This window comes from Erigeron canadensis, chromosome 7 (genome assembly GCF_010389155.1).
Source record: "Erigeron canadensis isolate Cc75 chromosome 7, C_canadensis_v1, whole genome shotgun sequence".
Taxonomy (NCBI): domain Eukaryota; kingdom Viridiplantae; phylum Streptophyta; class Magnoliopsida; order Asterales; family Asteraceae; genus Erigeron; species Erigeron canadensis.
The window spans coordinates 28,063,185-28,081,890 of NC_057767.1; the positions used below are offsets into that span (position 1 = coordinate 28,063,185).

Sequence of the window (18,706 nt, forward strand, 5' to 3'; positions counted from 1 at the left end):
GGACATAGGAAAAAATCGCTGGTTAAGTAGTTGTATCGTGTTATTACATGAATGTATAATTTAACTCAAGTGTTTCTTACCACCATTATTATTTTAGAGTGAACGTTTTTTATGTTGATTGATTATTAAATTCGGTAACGCATGTGTGTTTTTTTGGTATACTATATGAGCAACTTAAGGGAAGGGAAGGAATGGAATATGCGTAAGATTTTTTTAAGGGTATTTTTGGAATTACAAGAATAAAGTGTTTTATGGTAATATAGATTAAAAGGGTAAATTGGAGATTTTAAAGATAGAGTGTTAAATTTTAGGGAGGGTAGTTTGTTTATATAGATAGTATATATAGTAACATTTTAGTTGTGTTCAATTATGAGAAATATTTTTTAGTTTTTCATTTTTTACTTTTTCAAATTATAACTGGTTTTTTTATTTCAGTTCAAAAAGTAAAAAACAATGATTTTTTATTTTCTTTGATATGTATTCTAAAAAATGTGAGTATTCAATTGCGTTTGTTTTTAATATATTTTTTTTCAAAGAATGAGTTGTTTTCTCTATATTATATGATGTTCAATAAATTGAAATCATTTTCTAATTACCATATTGTACTTATTTTGATACGATATTATGCATTTTTGTCCATGATTCTCTACCTTGTTGTTTACCGGCCATTGATAACCATCATATATATAACTGTCGTATCGACACGGATATGAAAGCTGTTAGTAATATTTGGTAAATTTAAACTGCCAAATAAACATCGAGATAGCGATCATTATGTACTTACGTAATATTTGGTAAATTTAAAAGCTGTTAATTACATTTTGGAAGTTCTAATTTATGGCATTAAATAAAAGATTCTCGTTTACTTGCACCAAAAATTAAAAGCATTATTACGATATTATGATACCTTTGTCTATTTAAACGAACATATGTGACTAGCCCCTTAGCAAACCATTTTCTAAATCCGTGTTCAAGTCATATTTTACAATTGTTCCTAAAATGTCCAAATCTTCATACACTTGCTTTTTGCTACTCATTTTTATCATTGCAGGTTTGTTAACTTGCCCTTTTTTTTTAATGTTTGATGATATATATAACATTTTGCTTGTATATCTGTATAAATTTGTGTTTTCAACAGGAATTTCGATGGTTCATGGCCAGAAGAAATGTAAAGAAGTTATAAACAAGGATAAGTGTGATATTTATGTGTGTGGTTATCAATGTGTTGCAAAACACCCAGGCGCCGTTACACAATGCGAAACTGTTCCCGATAGGCCAGACCATTTCATGTGTGTTTGCGTGTATGATTGTTAAGACATATGATGATGATCCTCAAAGCAATCTAGTTATGTTGCGAGTAGTTTTATATTTGGTTTTAGGGACTACAATAATGTTCATGAACTATGGATCTTTTTATTGTAACTTTCACGAATTTAATTATGAATCTTTTGTTTGGTGACGGATAGAACTATCTTTCATCTTAACAATGCTAAAGTAGCGAGATAGTGTACAAGTTCTCTTGGTGATACATTATCTTTGATTTTGACGCTAGCTAAATTATCTTTGTTTTACGGCAAAAGAATTTTACTAAAATAAAAAATTGTAAAAAAGGTTCTTCCAAACGAAATGGAGTTATATAAAAAGTAGCGGGCTTTAATTACAAAATTGTCTTTGATACTGATAATTTGTATATGCTCTAACATGTGAACTCATATAGCATAACTTTGATAGTAAAATATATTGTATATCTAAACGTAATTAATTGTTTCGAGATTATACCAAAATTCTTGAGTCATAACCACTATATGATGTATTACAGGTACAACAAAATTCATTGTTTATCGTTTTAGTTAAAATATCAAATTTGTTTATCCAAACCTTACCAATGTATGAAACACAAACTTTTTAGAGCCATTTAGTGAAAACAATTTCGAACACCAAATAAGATTTCTATCTTCAATGTATGAGATGGGTATCCGCACAATGCGGCGGCGGTGGTGGCAACGGGTGGTGCTAGTGACGGTGACGGTAACGATGTGATTATTAATCTAAAAGTAATTGACGTAAATGTTAGTGTAATTATTTTATGATTAAGAGATGTATTTATTGTAAATAACTTTATTAAGAATATTATAGAGATATAAGGTAGAAATAATTAAATTAATTAATAAAGGAGATAGATTTTTGGATAAATATGAGTCTAAAATATTTTAGAGATATATTATGTAGATTTAGTGTGTGAGTTAAGAATGTGTTAAAAAAATATTGGTATTTTAGGTATTTTAAAGGTAGAGAGTTGAAAAAGAAAAAGATAATTTGTTTTTAATATAGTATAGATATATAGATAACATCATACCAACTTAAGGGTTGTTATGATGTTTAGCCTAAAATCAATTTTTATGCAAATGCAAAGGACACAAGTGTTTTAATTTGGAGTGGTTATGCATTTTTGTTGACACAAACCGAGAAAAATGGACCCAAAGTTATATTGAAATAAAAAAAATAATAAAAAGATTCTAAACCATCAGACATGTCTAGCCATACCAGCTTATACAGTTTAGTTTGTTCTGGTTAAACAAAACACTTGATCTGATTTTGTTTGATATATATTGGGGCTGTTTGGAAGAGGTTTTTAGGGGATTTTAATAAAAATCCTTTTTTTTTTATAGTTGTAACACTGTTTGGGTAAGCCCTTTGTTATAGCTTCAAATAAAAATTTTTGTGTCAAACATAACCAAAAAATAGCAAATTAATTTGAGATTTAATCAAAAACGGAACTGAACCCTTCTGTAAATATCCATAGTATAGCCGCATTCCCTAGCATTAACATCATTAAGTTGCGTTTGATAGATTGGAATATAAGCTGGAATGAAATCATACATTCACATGAAATGAAAAGGATATATTTTTTCACTACTCTGTAATGGAATGATTCATTGCTTAAGAAAATCTTACTCTATCAAAATATCTCAATTTTTATTCTGTCAAGATACTTATTAATCACTTAACTAATGTATTTCTTAATTGTAGAGATCTCTTCAACTTATAAAGTGAAGTTTATGATATTTGAATTAAAATCAATAGTCAAATTAAAAAAATAAATATTAAATTTTAACCATTAATTTCATTCTGGTAATTATAAGGGGGAAATATTAGGTAAAACATGCAGTAACTATCTTAGTTAAAGTAGGGAGATTATGTAAAATTCAAGGGGTTATGTATGTTTATCAAATTCAAAGGTTTAATACGTAACTTTTTTTAATATGATAGTACCTAAACTTAGGTAAAATTTGCCGTATGGATCATTTTCTCAAATTTTAATACTTTTAACTTTATCCTTATCTATCTTTATATATACTAAAAGACAACTGATCTAACCCCAATTGACCAATCACATCGCTCAATTTCTCAAAATTTATTAAATCAACACATGTCTAAATTAATTTACACTTTTTGATTTTCTATCATCAATTTACATTTTTAACCCAATAAAAAAATAATTAATACTTTATTGTATAATGTCTATCTAATAAATATACCTAAATTTAGAAAGTTACAACATTTGGATTAATAGGAATAAATATTTATATAAATATCTTATTTTATATTATTAATTAATTGTAATCAAACTAATTGTAATATTATTGTTATTAATAATTGTAATCACACTATAATAAGGATAATCATTGTTGTTATTAGTAATCGGAATCAGACTATATTTAGGATACAAGTTTTCTTATATAAACGGAATCCTACAAATAAAATCACAACACACGAAATCATTGAAAATCCCACAAACCAGCTGCTATTTTTATTGTTTTTATCAACCATGGCTAATGAAATAATTTTTTTTTCAAACATCAATGAAAACTCGATCAATTGTGTAATCAAAGTTATTGAGTTTCTAAAAGAGTTTATCCAACCTTAATATGATTTAGCATTCAATATTTACATTTGAATATCTTAACCTTTTATTAAGTATATTTTTACACTTGACGTATAAATATTTTTTTTGTTACATATACTAATTCTTATATTGATAATTGTAAAACCCGTCTATTCGACACAGGTCTAAAATCTATTTAGTATTTTAAATCAAATTATATTTAGAGTACAAAATCTTTTTATATAAACTGAAACTACAAAAAAATTATCCATAAACAAAATTATTAAAAACCTCAAGAACTAGCTGCTACTTTTGAATGTCTCAATTTCTTTTTAAATATATTTTTACATTTAACGTATGAGTATTTGTTTGTTCCATAAACTAATTCTTATACTGATAATTTTGTAAAACCCGTGTATTTGACACGGGTCTAAAATCTAGTACTATATTATAAAGCAAATGCACTTTTCAACTTTCAATATTCAATTTCAACAATGTACACATGATAATGCATGATATACCATACATCAATGCATACAACTTTCTCTCTTCTACATAAATCATTTTATTCCTCTAATTCTTTCAAAATCCTTTATCTCAATAACCGTACATCGATGAATTATAAAAAATCATATGGGTGTTCTTAAAATTTCATGCTCTTTTATTAGAGATGTCATTCGATATACTTTCGATGAATTTTTAAATCCGGACAGAGCCCGTACGACTAAAGAATTTGACTATGACTTATCACCCTTATCATTTTAGCGCCGCATCGCGCGGGTATTTTGACCAGACGCATTCGGAATCTTTTTGTCGATTCGGGGGAAGTTCTCGTTCCTTCGATTTCGTGATGGGTTGTATACTTTGGTTGGAACTTAAAGAAAAAACTAATAAAAAAAAGTAAAAAAGAAAATGAGGGATAGCGAAGAAGAAGAAAAATGGAGTCGAGAAACAATACCAAAAGTGATGAAAATTATAACAAATCGACTTCCACAGCGAGATCTTATATCTCTTCTTTTTGTTTCTTCTTCTATTTATCGTACTCTTGTTTCTACTCCTTCACTTTGGCTGGTATTTTTTAAATTTTTTTTATAATTATAGATTAAACCCTTACTTTTTTTTTTGCTCTTATATATACATATATATATATATAATGATTTTTTGGTGTAAATTAATTATGATAACAGGCTGTTGATTTGCGTGAGATGAATAATGCTGGAGATAGACTTATAGCTGCCCTTTCTCTTGTAAGAAGGTCTAAAGGGGGTGTTTTTATTAGCTTATTGTTTCGACTTTTCGGAACTTCGATAGCTTATAAACTCGTTAAAATGCTCACTAAGTTTCATTAAGTTATGAGCAACTTATTTAATACCGAAACCTATGTAGGCGTACGTAATTATATGCCCATATCTTCGTAAACGCTTGTATGTTATTGCTGGTATGATTATTATATAATTTAAATGCGAATAATCCTAAAAGATATAAGCTTGTATAAATAAATGCTTGTATTTTATTGTTGTATGTTTAGTTTTTTCATGACATACCTTTTTGATGTAATGAGCTTCCCAAACTTAGTGAAATCAGTATATATTGCATAGTTGGCACTAGTTTTTGGCAGGTGGATATTGACTTGAAAATGTTTCTTTATATCCTGGCGAAAGTTTTAGGCTTTTTCCGAAAAAAAAGGGTTTTACAAGTTAGGAGGAGTTCTGGTAAACCGATACATACTTTAGTAGATTCTAGAAGGTTAGTACATTAATTACAAGTCTTTGACCTTGGGAGGATCCACCTGAGAGTCCCACTTCTCACATGTGTGGGGGTAGATTGATAGGGTTTTTCGAGAGTCCTGGTTTCAGACATGCGTGTAATTTATGAGTGGGAGTAGGGTAGAATGCCGTTTTAAAAAAATTAGGTGATTTGTACACAACAACAATCATGTCCTTTGACGCTTTTACTCACGCTCCTCAAACCACTTGTATTCTTTTAGGGTGTATATTTTTGTATACAAATCATGTCCCATAAAAGTAAGCATTTTCAGATTACAAAACCAAATTGTTACTAAGATTTGCACTGTACTGTAACGTAAAATAAAAAAATTTCCAATTGAGGTCAATTGACATGTCTTTATATCCCAACCTGAGCATTCTATAAAACTTCCTGTTTCTTGATAAGAAAAACTCCAAACCTTTCGTTGAAGTATACTCGAACTGCAGTAGTTTTAAATGTGTTTTTGTCCCTCTTTTAATCTGTAACCTTGTATGAACTGCAGACAAGATATCATCATGTGAAAAGGATAGTTCTCGAGTTTGCACAAGGCATTGAGGATAAGCATCTAGACACTCTTAGAAACAAGGTAAAGTACTACTGTACTATTGGAATTGTTATGTTTTGTAGCTACCCAATAGCAGTAAGATTGATAAAGATGCACTTGAAAACATTAGTTATCAGGTTCCCTGAAAGATCTGGAGCATCTAAATTTAAATGGCTGCCAAAAAATTTCTGATAAGGGAATTGAGGCTATAACCGAAGCCTGTCCGTCTTTGAAAATCTTCTCAATTTACTGGAATGTAAGGTACTTAAACCTTCACCCAATTTCGTTTGTTCTCGTCATACTGATATGAACTAGTTGCTAACGTATATAACTAACAAAAAGATAGATAATTGATATTCTAGAGATTAATCAACTCTCTAAGAGCTTACTGTTGAGAGGTAAACCAACTATCCTAATTAATAGCCAGATTACCAATATATTCCACCTAATAATAATACAGCTCTAAAGCCCTATTTATATGAGAGACTTCCTAGAAACCCTAACTTTGCCAACAAGTGTTAAGTCTAATTAATAATTAACTAAATAAACTAATTAACAAAAATGACAGTTAAGCCTTTTACTTTCTGGTTCATATCATTACTCCCGCCCCCAAAACAAGTTGTGGCTTCAAAGATTGCTTCAGGTGATTCCCAGATCGCATATCATTATTTGAAATACCCTCTGCTGATGTGAAAAGCCATGCCGATCATTGTTAACACTTGCCCTACATGAATCAAAGGCGCTTAACAGCAGATTGTCGATCATTGGAGATGCTGGTATAGCCTTTGGTGCATGTGCAAGTATTGGGGTGGTTTTGGTCGTACGCGGTGCAGTTGGCGATGCTTGTGGTGGGACTACTTTGGATGGCGCAGTTGGTGGTAGTGCTGGGACTCCTTTGAAGGTAGACACCAAAGAGAAGGGAGGGTTTTTTTTATTTTTTATTTTTTTATTTATGGGATTGTGGTGGTAGCGGTTGGTGGTAATTCTGAGATAGGGGCCGTCTTTGGTGGAGTTATGGTGGTAGTGGCAGTTTGTCCTGATCACCATCGGTTTGCTGGGTGGAATCTTGTTCACTGACCATCTCTTCTTCCTTGAGTTCCTTTACACTTGTCTTAACAACATCGAGAGTCAGATTCTCTATTTGCTGAATGGAATCTTGTTCACTAACAACACTTGTCTGCACAACCACTTTGGATTCACAACCACTCTCTGATTAAGAATCTTCAATGCCTTCAATGCCAGCCGATGATGGCCAGTCAGACACATCGCAGCCCTCGAAACCACTATCTCCCTTAATAACGTCTTGATCTCTTTGTGTTGCCTTGCACTCCGTTCCATATATTCCTCGTATTTCCTACTGAATTTCTTTATCTTTGCACAGAATTCCTCCATCATTGCCAAAAAATCCCCCCACCCAAGTTGAACAGTAACACGCTGAACAGCTTTCTTTTTTTTTTTTTTCTTTTTTTTTTCAATCGACAAAACCACAGATTCCTAAGATCTATGGCTCTGATACCAATTGATACAAGCTAGTTGCTCGTAACGATATATAACTAATAAAAAGATATAATCTATATTCGAGAGATCGATCAACTCTCCAAGAACTTACTTTTGAGAGGTAACCAGCTCTCTTAATTAGTAACCAATTTACCAATATATTCCACCTAATAATAATACAGCCCTAAAGCCCTATTTATATAAAAGGCCTCCTAGAAATCCTAACTTTGCCAACAAGTGTTTAATGTAATTATTAGTAAGCTAAATAAACTAATTAACAACAACGACACTTAAGTCAACTTTCTGGTTCATATCACATACTTTATAGCTATCCCTTATGATACATACTAGACTTTGCTTCAGGGTTACAGATGCAGGCATATCACATCTGGGGAAAAACTGCAAGCATATTGTTGATTTGAACTTAAGTGGCTGTAAGGTATACTATTGGTAACTATTGAATTATGCTAATATCTGTAGGTTTGTATTTTCTGGTTTGGGTATGTATATTGCATCGTTGAAGAGACTTAAGAATTTAGTATATTGTCTTTGCATATTTGTTCTACTTTAACCGCCCCTGGCAGGATTGGGTATCTTCATCTTGTTGTATATCTGCCTTGTCTCTTCTCAATTCTCATACTGCTTGAATGTATCTGGGTTGATATTTTATATGATACATTTCATTGATGTGGCTAAACAGGGTATATCAGATAAAAGTTTGCAAATGGTTTCTGAGAATTATCCTCATCTAGAGTTTTTGGATATCACACGGTATGTTATTATGATTTGGGTGGGAGGTTTGATCGTTTATCTACAAATGGGTCGATTTTGGTTATGTTTTATGCTGTAATTGCTAACTATTCGAGTAGATTAAGCTAAAGCAAATATATGCGTTTTGAGTTTGTCATATTTTAACTTGTGGATACTTGTTTATACAGGTGCATCAAGATAACAGATGGTGGCTTGCAACATATAATAGTCAAATGCTCTGGTCTTAAAAGTCTGAATCTTTACGCACTATCAAGGTACCTATTGTGTTAATCAAAGATTAAAGGTAGACCTAATTGGGACAACATGATTAAAGAAGAGTTTGTTTATTTTGTTTAGCTTTACAGATGGTGCTTATAAGAAATTATCGCTTTTATCCCATCTCAGATTTTTAGATCTTTGTGGTGCCCAGGTATATATGCTTGATTTTTCTAATGAGCTTGATTTATTATTTTTTTGGGAAATTTATATATGCATTCTCTTTATAATGACAGAATTTATCTGATGAAGGGCTGTTCTCTATCGCCAAATGTAAAGATATCCATACCCTCAATTTGACATGGTAATCTATAGTTTCCATAATTGAAACATTAAGGTTTTTAAAATCTTTTATTACTCTAATGTTAATAACAATTTTTTTTGAAGGTGTGTACGTGTTACTGATGTGGGTGTCATAGCCATAGCCAAAGGTTGCACGTCTCTTGAATATCTTAGGTAAATAGATACACTCACTACCCATACCTGTTGTAGGAAAGGTTTTAATTTTTTCTATTTAGGGGGCACTATAATACTATTAGAGGTGGCAATATGAATGGGTCTGGTGGCTTGTGTAACAGGTCAAAACAGCTCGAGGTTGATGCTTGTCACTTTCACGACAGGTTGAAATGAGCCATGTTGGCTTGACACGCAAACACTCTTTTATTCAGTTAAAGAAAATATATTAATTGCATAAAGGAGTTCTGATTAACAAAACTATACTATGACGATACAAATAAAATCTTTTTATAGAATGCATTCATTCCTATGTAGATTGGTCAAAACTGCCACCTCTAGGTACCATCTTTTGATCTCTTAGATCTTTTTTCGCTAATTGTCTACGATATCGAGGATATCACTATGATCTTTATCATAGTTTCTGTTATTGATAGTTATGAATTCTGCAGCTTGTTTGGAATTGTTGGGGTTACTGACAAGTGCTTAGTGGCGCTCTCGGAACACTGCTCAAACTCAATTACAACACTTGACGTGAATGGATGTATTGGCATTAAGGCAAGTGAAAATTTACTTAACACATAGTTTAAGTAGATTTTCTAACCCTTTGTAACAGCTATGATGTTTATAAATCAAACCATAGTAAAGGAATTTTGTAGACCCACGTCAATGTTTATTTAAAACAGAAAGGGTAATACGAGTATGCAGTTTTTTTTTTTTTTTTTCAATGATTCTTATAAATCTTGAAAACCACTTAATGATTGATATTCATCCCATTGTAGAAACGTAGCCATGAAGAACTTGTTCAACTATTCCCATATGTGCGGTGCTTCAAGGTTCACAGTTAATTTATGGTCCCCTCAAATTATATATTCTGAAAAGACAAAAGGTAAGGTTCTGTTGTTAATGCTTCCTAAAGGTTTGCTAGATGATTGATGAACATTACATTTCGTCTGTTTTTAGCTCCCGAGTGAGTTCAAATAATTTTTCTTTACAGGTTCTTGAACCATTACATGAACTGCATGATTTTTCACCCTTCATACATTTTGAACCCTTGAGACAAGCTTCAGTAGTCCAGTTTGTTGTATTCCAAAAGTTGCATAATCTGGTTGTAGTACTTGAGCTGGTATCTAATGGTAATTTGTATAACTATTGTATTTGTATATGAGACTTTTATATCCTTATCTTGCAGATGTTTTGAACTAGACCTTACATGTGCAGACAACTAAAAAGACTATTAAGCCTTAAAAGTTTAGAGACCTTGCGCAACGATCCCATATCCAATCTCCATATCGGGGTAGAGTATAACCACTAAATGCATTACCTACATTTGAAAAATGTGCGAGTATTTTTTTAGAGAATGTAAATGTATTACTAGCACATATGGTTGTCTACACTTATTTAACTTTTTTGCTACGAAAAGTTCCACTGGAAATTTATCTAGCTAGTAAATAACCAGGAAAAAATGGCTAAATAATTTTCCAACATGAAAATATAATAAGGCTCAACGTTCAGTCTAAACTTAGCCAGAGGTCCTTCAGGATTAGTTTTTTTACATTAAGATTGAGGTTAGATTGTCATCATCTCACTTTGTTTTTGTATCCTGTTTATGATGGGATTAAGTCTAGTTGTATTGAGTTTCAACATAGGAAACCATCATCAAGTCAATAAATCATTATTTAAAAAGGGGTTTGCTAGAGCTGTATTTAAGGTGCATAAATTATTTGTATATTTACTATAAAATTCAGAAGTGAGTTTTTAATATAAAAGTGTAAGTTTTTTATGCACGTTAAATACAACCTTACATTTAGCATTTCCCATTTAAAAAAGCTTGTTTCAATCACATTTAAACATTTCTCTTTTACATTAATTACCTTTACTTAAGCATCGGTTATCTTCATCTAAATGTAAACGGAAATGAAAATTAATATGCATTTCATCAATCTATTTAAACGACCATGACCAACTTAATGACCAACACTTTGTAATTCCTAGTTAAAAACGATTGTGCATAAAGATGGCCACGTCTAACTTTTGCTTGTTGCTCCTCATCATTGCTGTCGCAGGTTTGCTCATATGTTTTTTATTTTTTAAATCATTATCTCATTTAGTGAGCACACTTGAAAAAATGTCACTAAATTTGTATTTTTGTTTCTCATAACATTGTTTAGCTAAATACAATAAATCAATAATACATGTTTATATAGTTATATAATATGCAACGAAATTATACTTAGTGTTATGTATAACTAAGAGGTGTTTTAAGGATGTTACTCACCTTTATAGTACTAACACTTTCATGGATTTTTGGTAGCACTATTTAATCAATATCGATCTGTAATCAAAATATGATTGTTGAATTGTAGTGACATTTCTCAAGGAATGTGTAAAAAAAGTGACATTTCTAAGATTGCATATGTTTTATCTACACATAAATGTGTTGGTATACATCTCGTTGGTATGCAGCTGTATGTAATATCGTTTTTACACATTCCTTTAAATTTAAGTTTTTAGTTCTCTGAATTGTGTGAGTAAAAGATATATAAATTGTGTTTTAATGACACATATATAATTAACAATAAGGTTGGATTAAATGGAAAATTCTTTAGCTTTAGAGACAAAAGTTAAAAGTAAGAGCAAGACAATTATTTACGTGTTATCTCCCCTATACCTTATGAAAAACAAGATTGGGTATGGTGGTTTGTTACTAATGACACATTTTTAACAAACGGTCTCCCAAAAAATAAAATCTATGTAGTTAGAAAATACGAAGATATCAATATTCATATACTAATCTTTAAATCATATCATTTAATTTATGTCATGTTCGTCATTCAAATAATGACATTTGATATTTTGACACATCATGAAACACATTTTTTGGTTTAGTAACATAGTATGTTATTAAGGCTAATATACCAGTGAATAATCCTATAAAAAAGTGGCCTTAATTACAATTTTTTATTATCCAGTGATACTAGCTTATAAACCCGGGTGATACCCGGGTATATTAAAGATATAAAGGTTATGACATACAAGAAGATAAACATAAAAAACAACACTACTTACATATTTATAAAAAGTGACAATAAAATTAAAGAACCATACGACTGTGAACATACTATGATTGTTTTTTTTTATAAAAGTGACCAACAGTCGGACAAAAATGTATTTACGTAAAACAAAAACGTAAAAGTGTTGACCAGATAGATGGTAATTCTACATATTATTTCGTTTATTATATATGTCTAACTGTTTTTAATGAACTCATACAAATAAATAATAATAACGAAACATAATTATGATTACAAAAATAAATTGGATATAAATTATAATTGTACCATATGTTTTTTGAAATCATACTTAAATTGTAAGAAATTGTAATGATCATTACCATTTCAGTGTGTGAAAATCACCCACAAAAAAAATGATTTATACATTTATAAGCGTGTATAAATCTAATATTGTACACACTTATTAGTGTGTAAACATTTTTCTTCTCACTTTTAATTATGAAACTTGTAACTTTTTTTGCACTTTTTAATGTAGACTATTTGTACATATTTCTAAGTGCGAAAAACTTAACAAAACTTTACGCATTTTTAGTGAGTATGTAGAAAAATTGCGTAAAAATGACAAATTTGCTGTTGTGTAAGTTAAAAAGAAACTGATAATATAATTAGTGAGACGCATTTGATAAGACATGACATATAAAAAAATTGTTATTTTATATTAGACTTGGTTAGGATTTAGAAAACTTCATAATGTCATGTTCGTCGTTCAAATAATGACATTTGATATTTTGACACATCATGAAACACATTTTTTGGTTTAATAACATAGTATGTTATTAAGGCTAATATACCAGTGAATAATCCTATAAAAAAGTGGCCTTAATTACAGTTTTTTATTATCTGTGATATTTGATATAACTTGCGTTCTTTTTTTTTTTAATAACATATATCGTATATGATTGTGTTTAATTTTTTTTCTTCATATGTAGTTGCTGTATCTATGGTTGATGCCGATACCAGCTGCGTATATGTATTGGATAATCAAGGTTGTAATCTTTCTCAGTGTGATAGTCAATGTTCACAAAAATTTAAAGGTGGTTATGGTGTTTGCGAGCATGCTAAATCCGCCAGTGCATGTGTTTGCGTCTATGAGTGTAAACCTGGTGATGGAATCGAAGAGGGCCTCATAGGTGTCTTTGCCCCCTCTCCGAACTTTTGATCATTTGTTTAGACCCAGTTTTCGTAATAGTATCTATAGGAGTGTATTGTAATAATTTTATTCATGCTTATGTTTTCTTTGCAAATGTGACTTTTGTTATCAATAGTACTCCCATTTTTGTAATTTCTTTACTAATAATCTACTTATAGTGTTTATGTAGATATATTCTTCCTCAATTGTGCAAAAACTAGTTGAATTCCCCCGGCGTTGCCCAGAGTCTAACTTTTGCGTGTTTCTCGTAAAACTTTTACACGCTATAACAATCCATATACATAACGCATTATATGGCATTGACTTATGTTTTTTATATTAACATCAATATTATTACATTATCTAATTTATTTATTTTGTTTTACTTTAATATGAAGTTTAATTGTTTGAAAGTTGTTTAGACTTTATATGTAACTTTTTTTTTTATTTTATGTCAAATTCAGAAAGTATAAAGTAGTGAAAGATTTTATTAAAAAAAAATGTATCCATGTAAAGTTGTAGGTACTTGTGACTTTGAATTCTAATAACATTACCAGAAATTATTGGAAATGACAACATACTATCCACCTATCCATTTATATGCCACCTGTTTATATGAGAATTGAGAAACATGTAAAACTATCAAAGTGTTAACCAAATACGTATTGTATACCACTATACCCTCACTTCCACTTCTATATTTTTAATATCTGCTACCTACCACCATATCATACATCTTTTTTATCAGTAAAGATCCCCCCCACAAAAAAACCATTTGCACTTTTTTCCATCTATATTTCTTTGAATTTGAAATCAGGGAGACGAAAATCATCTTCGAATATTAGATCTCCCACTTTTGATCTTCTTTCTTCTTTTTCTTTTTCTTTTCCTTTTCTTTTTTTTTTCCCGTTCGCCTCGCATTTTCCGACAACCAAACACGACCGTTGACACACCACCACCACCTTCTGCTTCATCTTTATTTTATACATCTTATTTGTTGCTTGTTTGATGGCGATTGTGAAGCAATTACGGTTTTTTTCGGTCACAGTTGTTTTTTCCGATGAAGGCCGGCGGAGTTAGTGGTTGTCAGTAGCAGTGGTATTTGAGTGTTTGATGGCGATTGTGAAGTATGGTTTTTTCCGGTCACCGTTGTTTTCTCCGATGACGGCCGACGGAGTTAGTGGTTGTCAGCAGCAGTGGTATTTGAGTGTTTGATGGCGATTGTGAAGCGATTACGGTTTTTTCTGGTCACCGTTGTTTTTTATGATGACAGCCGGCGGAGTAAGTGGTTGTCAGCAGTAGTGGTATTTGAGGAGGTGGCTGATGAAGAATTGGGGTGTAGGTGATGAAGAAAAAGAAGATGATTGAGTTGGAGAGAGCCAGAGAAAGGATCACAGATTGGAGAAAGTCAGTTGGGAGATAAAGGGACAAAAATGTCATTTCAACCTACCTAACTAAGCCAGTTAGAAGCCAAATGAGCCAGTTGGAGCCGCCAATGTAGTAGTTCACTTTATGATTGTTATATATATAATGTGTGTTAATAGAGTGGATTGGAATAAAGGCCTGATTTTGAGGATAAAAACATGACAAAGCCAAACAAATCTTTCTTAAATTAGCAACCCCAAAAAAGATTTGACATTTTTCAATCATACAATCTTTCATGATCCATGTGTAAATCTGGTAAAACAAAACATGCACACAAAAATCTCCTTGGTTTTCTCTCATATCATTAAAAACAGACATCCAATACATTGATCCCTTTTGATTTCTTATATGTTTTTTTTTTTTGCTTATTTCTTGTTACCTTTTCTCAGTTTTGTTGATTGAATTAATGTGATATCTTTTCTTCTTCTCGTTATGCTACGATTAGGGAGTAGTCACGACGAAAATGAAGAGAAGATATCTATAATAACTATATAGTCTATTTATACAAGGATTATAAAGATAAGCATGGATGCAAGTCATGATCAAAATCTTTTGTGTAAGATTGTGAAAATTTGGTTCAAGACTTGTGTAATTTGTTGTATAAAATACCCAATTCCAATAAGCACATTTTTCTTTTTCTTGGTTTCATATCTGTTCTTTCCTAGAGTTTTAACAATTTTAATCTATGGTTTCCTTCTAGCTGGATTTTCATTTCTTGTTCATAAAGTTTTATTGGATATTGATCGACAAAAGATTAAACGGGTAGAAGAAGATGATAGGAGAAGAAAGTTTGCCAAGTCTCGTAGGAGTTTCAAATCTGCTTATGGTGATCGTAGTCAGCTTATTCGAAGAAACACAATAAAGAGAAGTGATAATGATACCACAACGAATGTTGAGGAAAAGGATGATTTTTTCTCAAAGACTTTAAATGATCTTTTGTTTGAGGGAAAGCCAAAAGAGATAGCAGAGGTGGATGTTAACTCTTTTTTTGGCAGAGGCGATTTTTCTTCTTCAAATGATCATTCCCATTATTTGAGACCTAACGTTTATGTTAATACTGATGGAAATCGTAAGGATGTATTGAAAAGAGAAGGTTTGGATAAATCTGATGAAGATAACGAGCGGCACGATAAGGCTGTAAGATGGACAGAAAATGATCAAAAGAATGTGATGGATCTTGGGGTTTCCGAATCTGAAACAAACAAGAGGCTAGAGAGTCTAATGGAGAGAAGAAAATCGAGAAAAGATTTAGGATTTCAGGAAGCAGGGGAAATGGGCAATAATAATGTTCAAGTTTCTGCCATAAAAACCACCAGAGTAAACCCGTTTCTTGAAGATAATTCGTGTAGTAAGAAATCTCCCGGTTCAGCTCCATCTTCTTTCCTAGTGATTCAGAATCCATTTGACATTCCGTATGATCCTCATGAAGAAAAGCCGGATCTTAGTGGAGATAATTTTCATGAAGAGTTCACGGTTGGTCACCAGAAAGAACAGATATATTGTAGGCACCAAAGCTTCAGTTTAGGTGAATACAAGCATACTAATCAAGATAGTCCGATTTCAGATGATAAAAGTCGCAGTAATCATCCAAAAGAACATGATGAAACCGAAAAAAGAACAGATGAATATGATGTGCCTCTACATGCTTCTAACGCTATAGAAAGTGATTTACAAAGAAATTCTGATTCAACAATGTCAGAAGAGCGCAAAGCTGATATTGTTTTCTTCTATGGGACAAATAAGCGATTAGGCCATGTTCCAAGTAGTTCTGGTATTTCTGATTTGCAGGTTGAGCTTTCAGACGAAGGATCCGCGCCTACGTTAGATGAGCTGGACATAGAAAAAGCTAAAGAAAGTGGGCTAAACTCATCAAACCAATCTGAAGCAGATGTAGAAATTGTTAGAGAAGGTGGAGAAATTAGCTCAACTAATCAATCTAACATAGATCAAGGTATGACAGACGAACAACGTGTTTCTGATATGGAAAATAACCCATCTCCAATACATTCAGACATGCTACAAAGCAACAACCACGTAAACGAATCATTTGGGCCTGGTCAGAGCTCTGTAGTTCAGGCTGCAGTACCAAATGGGCTGGAGAATTAGCCATAGGACCAGCTAGCTTGCTCCTGTTACCTCAAGCGCTCCCAACTGAGGTACAACATTCATATAATCACATTTTTCAATTGTGTTATTTAGCATTGATCAGCAATGTATTAAAAATGTAATGTATGTGTAATGTATACAAATTGTGTAGTGAACCTTTAGATGAAATAAAGGAAAGTAGGTATTTGAGGGAATGTAGGTATTAGAACTATTATTAATAATGTGCAAAAGGTTACAAATTGTGGAGTGGTGGAGGGTTTATATACACCTAGCAATTACACTTAGCACCCTAGCTAATTTCAATACAAGCCCTTAATTAATTATCAAAACAACCCTCCAATCACACTTAATTAAATACAAGGACAATACAAAAAGGAAATACAAAACTAGCACTAATTATTCCAAAAGCTAACAGTATGTTAATATGAATTGAAATAGGATCTGAACTATCGTCAATCATAGAATACAAATGAAGAGTGGAGAAAAATTTTCTATGCTCACTGATTCAAGCAGATAGAGTTATAGATAACTACTCTTCAAGAGTTATGGTCAAAGCGAGTACTGGATATACTTCAAATGATCAAATCTATGTACAGATGCCATCCTATTTCAACATGAAGACGCGATTGCATGTAGCGACACAATAGGCCTGGAGCTCATCATAACAAAGTGATGTTAGAGTCTAGTTTAGCATATCTTAATCCAGGGTTCAGCCCTTTTCATTATTTGTTCAGATAGAATAATTCGTTTGATAATAGAGCTAAATACTACATATATATTATTAGTTGATAAATTGTGAATTAAGTTTTTGTTCTAAGTTTAATTGTAGAATGTTCAACTATCTTCAAATCAAAGTTGTCATGATCCGTTTCTTTTTTTTTTTTTTTTGGAGCTCACTCAATTTTGAGTTAAGACACATAAATAGTCTTTCTACAAACTTACCTTTTGTATATATATTTCCATTATTCCCAAAGAAATTCGGAAGATTAGAAGTATCTTTTATGTTGGATGAAATGAAACTAGGCTTTATTGGCGATCCACCACGAGTAATAGTTGCCCAATGGTTGACAAAGTTGGCCATCGTGAAACCATCACCGACCTTGTGTGAGAGGGAAACAGCCACTGCAGCCCCACCGCATGGGAAATGGTTCAGTTGGACCTCTAGCATATTAGGACTAGTTACATTATCCGCAGAACCTAGCCCATTTGGAATGAGTTTGTTTAATATTGTTTCGTCCACGTCTCTCTTGAGAATCAAGTCATGGAGTGGGATGTCGATAGAAGCTTCCAAGAGCTCGACTCCTTCATCGTTGCAATGATGTGAGGTGAAAAAGGCGCATTAAGGTATCTGCCAGCAAATGGGTAGTATTGTGTTAACCTCTTTGATAGTGATTTTTATTAAGATGTTGATATCACAACTTTTGGATTTTTTTGTACGGATGGGATAATTTTTAACATCTTTGGTGTTTCTAGGAACTTAGGCCAAATATTTTGCAAAACTAGGAAAGCCGGTGTTGAAAACACCGGCCTTGCTCGAATAACCAAAGTCCGGACTCCTCAACACCAACCTTACATTACGTGGAATTAATTCAACTTTCTTCATTCAAACCTTATCAAAGTCCGGTAACTTGATCACCGGTCTTGAATTTTTAATTTTTTTTGGCTTTTTTTTTGTTGTTGTTGTATTAATTAGAAGTAGTGTGTGACTAACGTCAAGTTGCTAATTACCTATTCGAAGTTCATTTCTACTACAAGTTTGTTCGTAACACTTTGGTTTCAATTTATGTGTAGTTGTACGT

The 18,706-nt window shown here is 31.9% G+C and overlaps 2 protein-coding genes across 4 annotated transcripts; both read left to right on the forward strand.

Annotated features, from left to right (window-relative positions):
* The first annotated feature begins 4,750 nt into the window (after positions 1 to 4,750).
* Positions 4,751 to 10,357, forward strand: LOC122607488 (F-box protein At3g58530-like). Of its 3 annotated transcripts, none has more exons than XM_043780465.1 (13): positions 4,761 to 4,957; positions 5,074 to 5,133; positions 6,156 to 6,239; positions 6,328 to 6,458; positions 8,046 to 8,133; positions 8,395 to 8,465; positions 8,633 to 8,719; positions 8,802 to 8,874; positions 8,957 to 9,024; positions 9,108 to 9,176; positions 9,626 to 9,731; positions 9,956 to 10,062; positions 10,171 to 10,357. In XM_043780465.1, the coding sequence occupies exons 1-12, from the start codon at positions 4,799 to 4,801 to the stop codon at positions 10,019 to 10,021; spliced, it is 1,062 nt and encodes a 353-aa protein (XP_043636400.1). In that variant the 5' UTR covers positions 4,761 to 4,798; the 3' UTR covers positions 10,022 to 10,062; positions 10,171 to 10,357. The 3 variants fall into 3 exon arrangements, with proteins under 3 accessions (XP_043636402.1, XP_043636400.1, XP_043636401.1); XM_043780466.1 differs by having other exon boundaries at positions 4,763 to 4,957; positions 8,058 to 8,133; XM_043780467.1 differs by lacking the exons at positions 9,626 to 9,731; positions 9,956 to 10,062; positions 10,171 to 10,357 and adding an exon at positions 9,299 to 9,619 and having other exon boundaries at positions 4,751 to 4,957.
* A 4,824-nt stretch (positions 10,358 to 15,181) lies between these two features.
* LOC122608576 lies at positions 15,182 to 17,659 on the forward strand. The gene is made up of 2 exons (XM_043781671.1): positions 15,182 to 16,957; positions 17,346 to 17,659. The coding sequence occupies exon 1, from the start codon at positions 15,327 to 15,329 to the stop codon at positions 16,905 to 16,907; it is 1,581 nt and encodes a 526-aa protein (XP_043637606.1). The 5' UTR covers positions 15,182 to 15,326; the 3' UTR covers positions 16,908 to 16,957; positions 17,346 to 17,659.
* Positions 17,660 to 18,706: the final 1,047 nt, after the last annotated feature.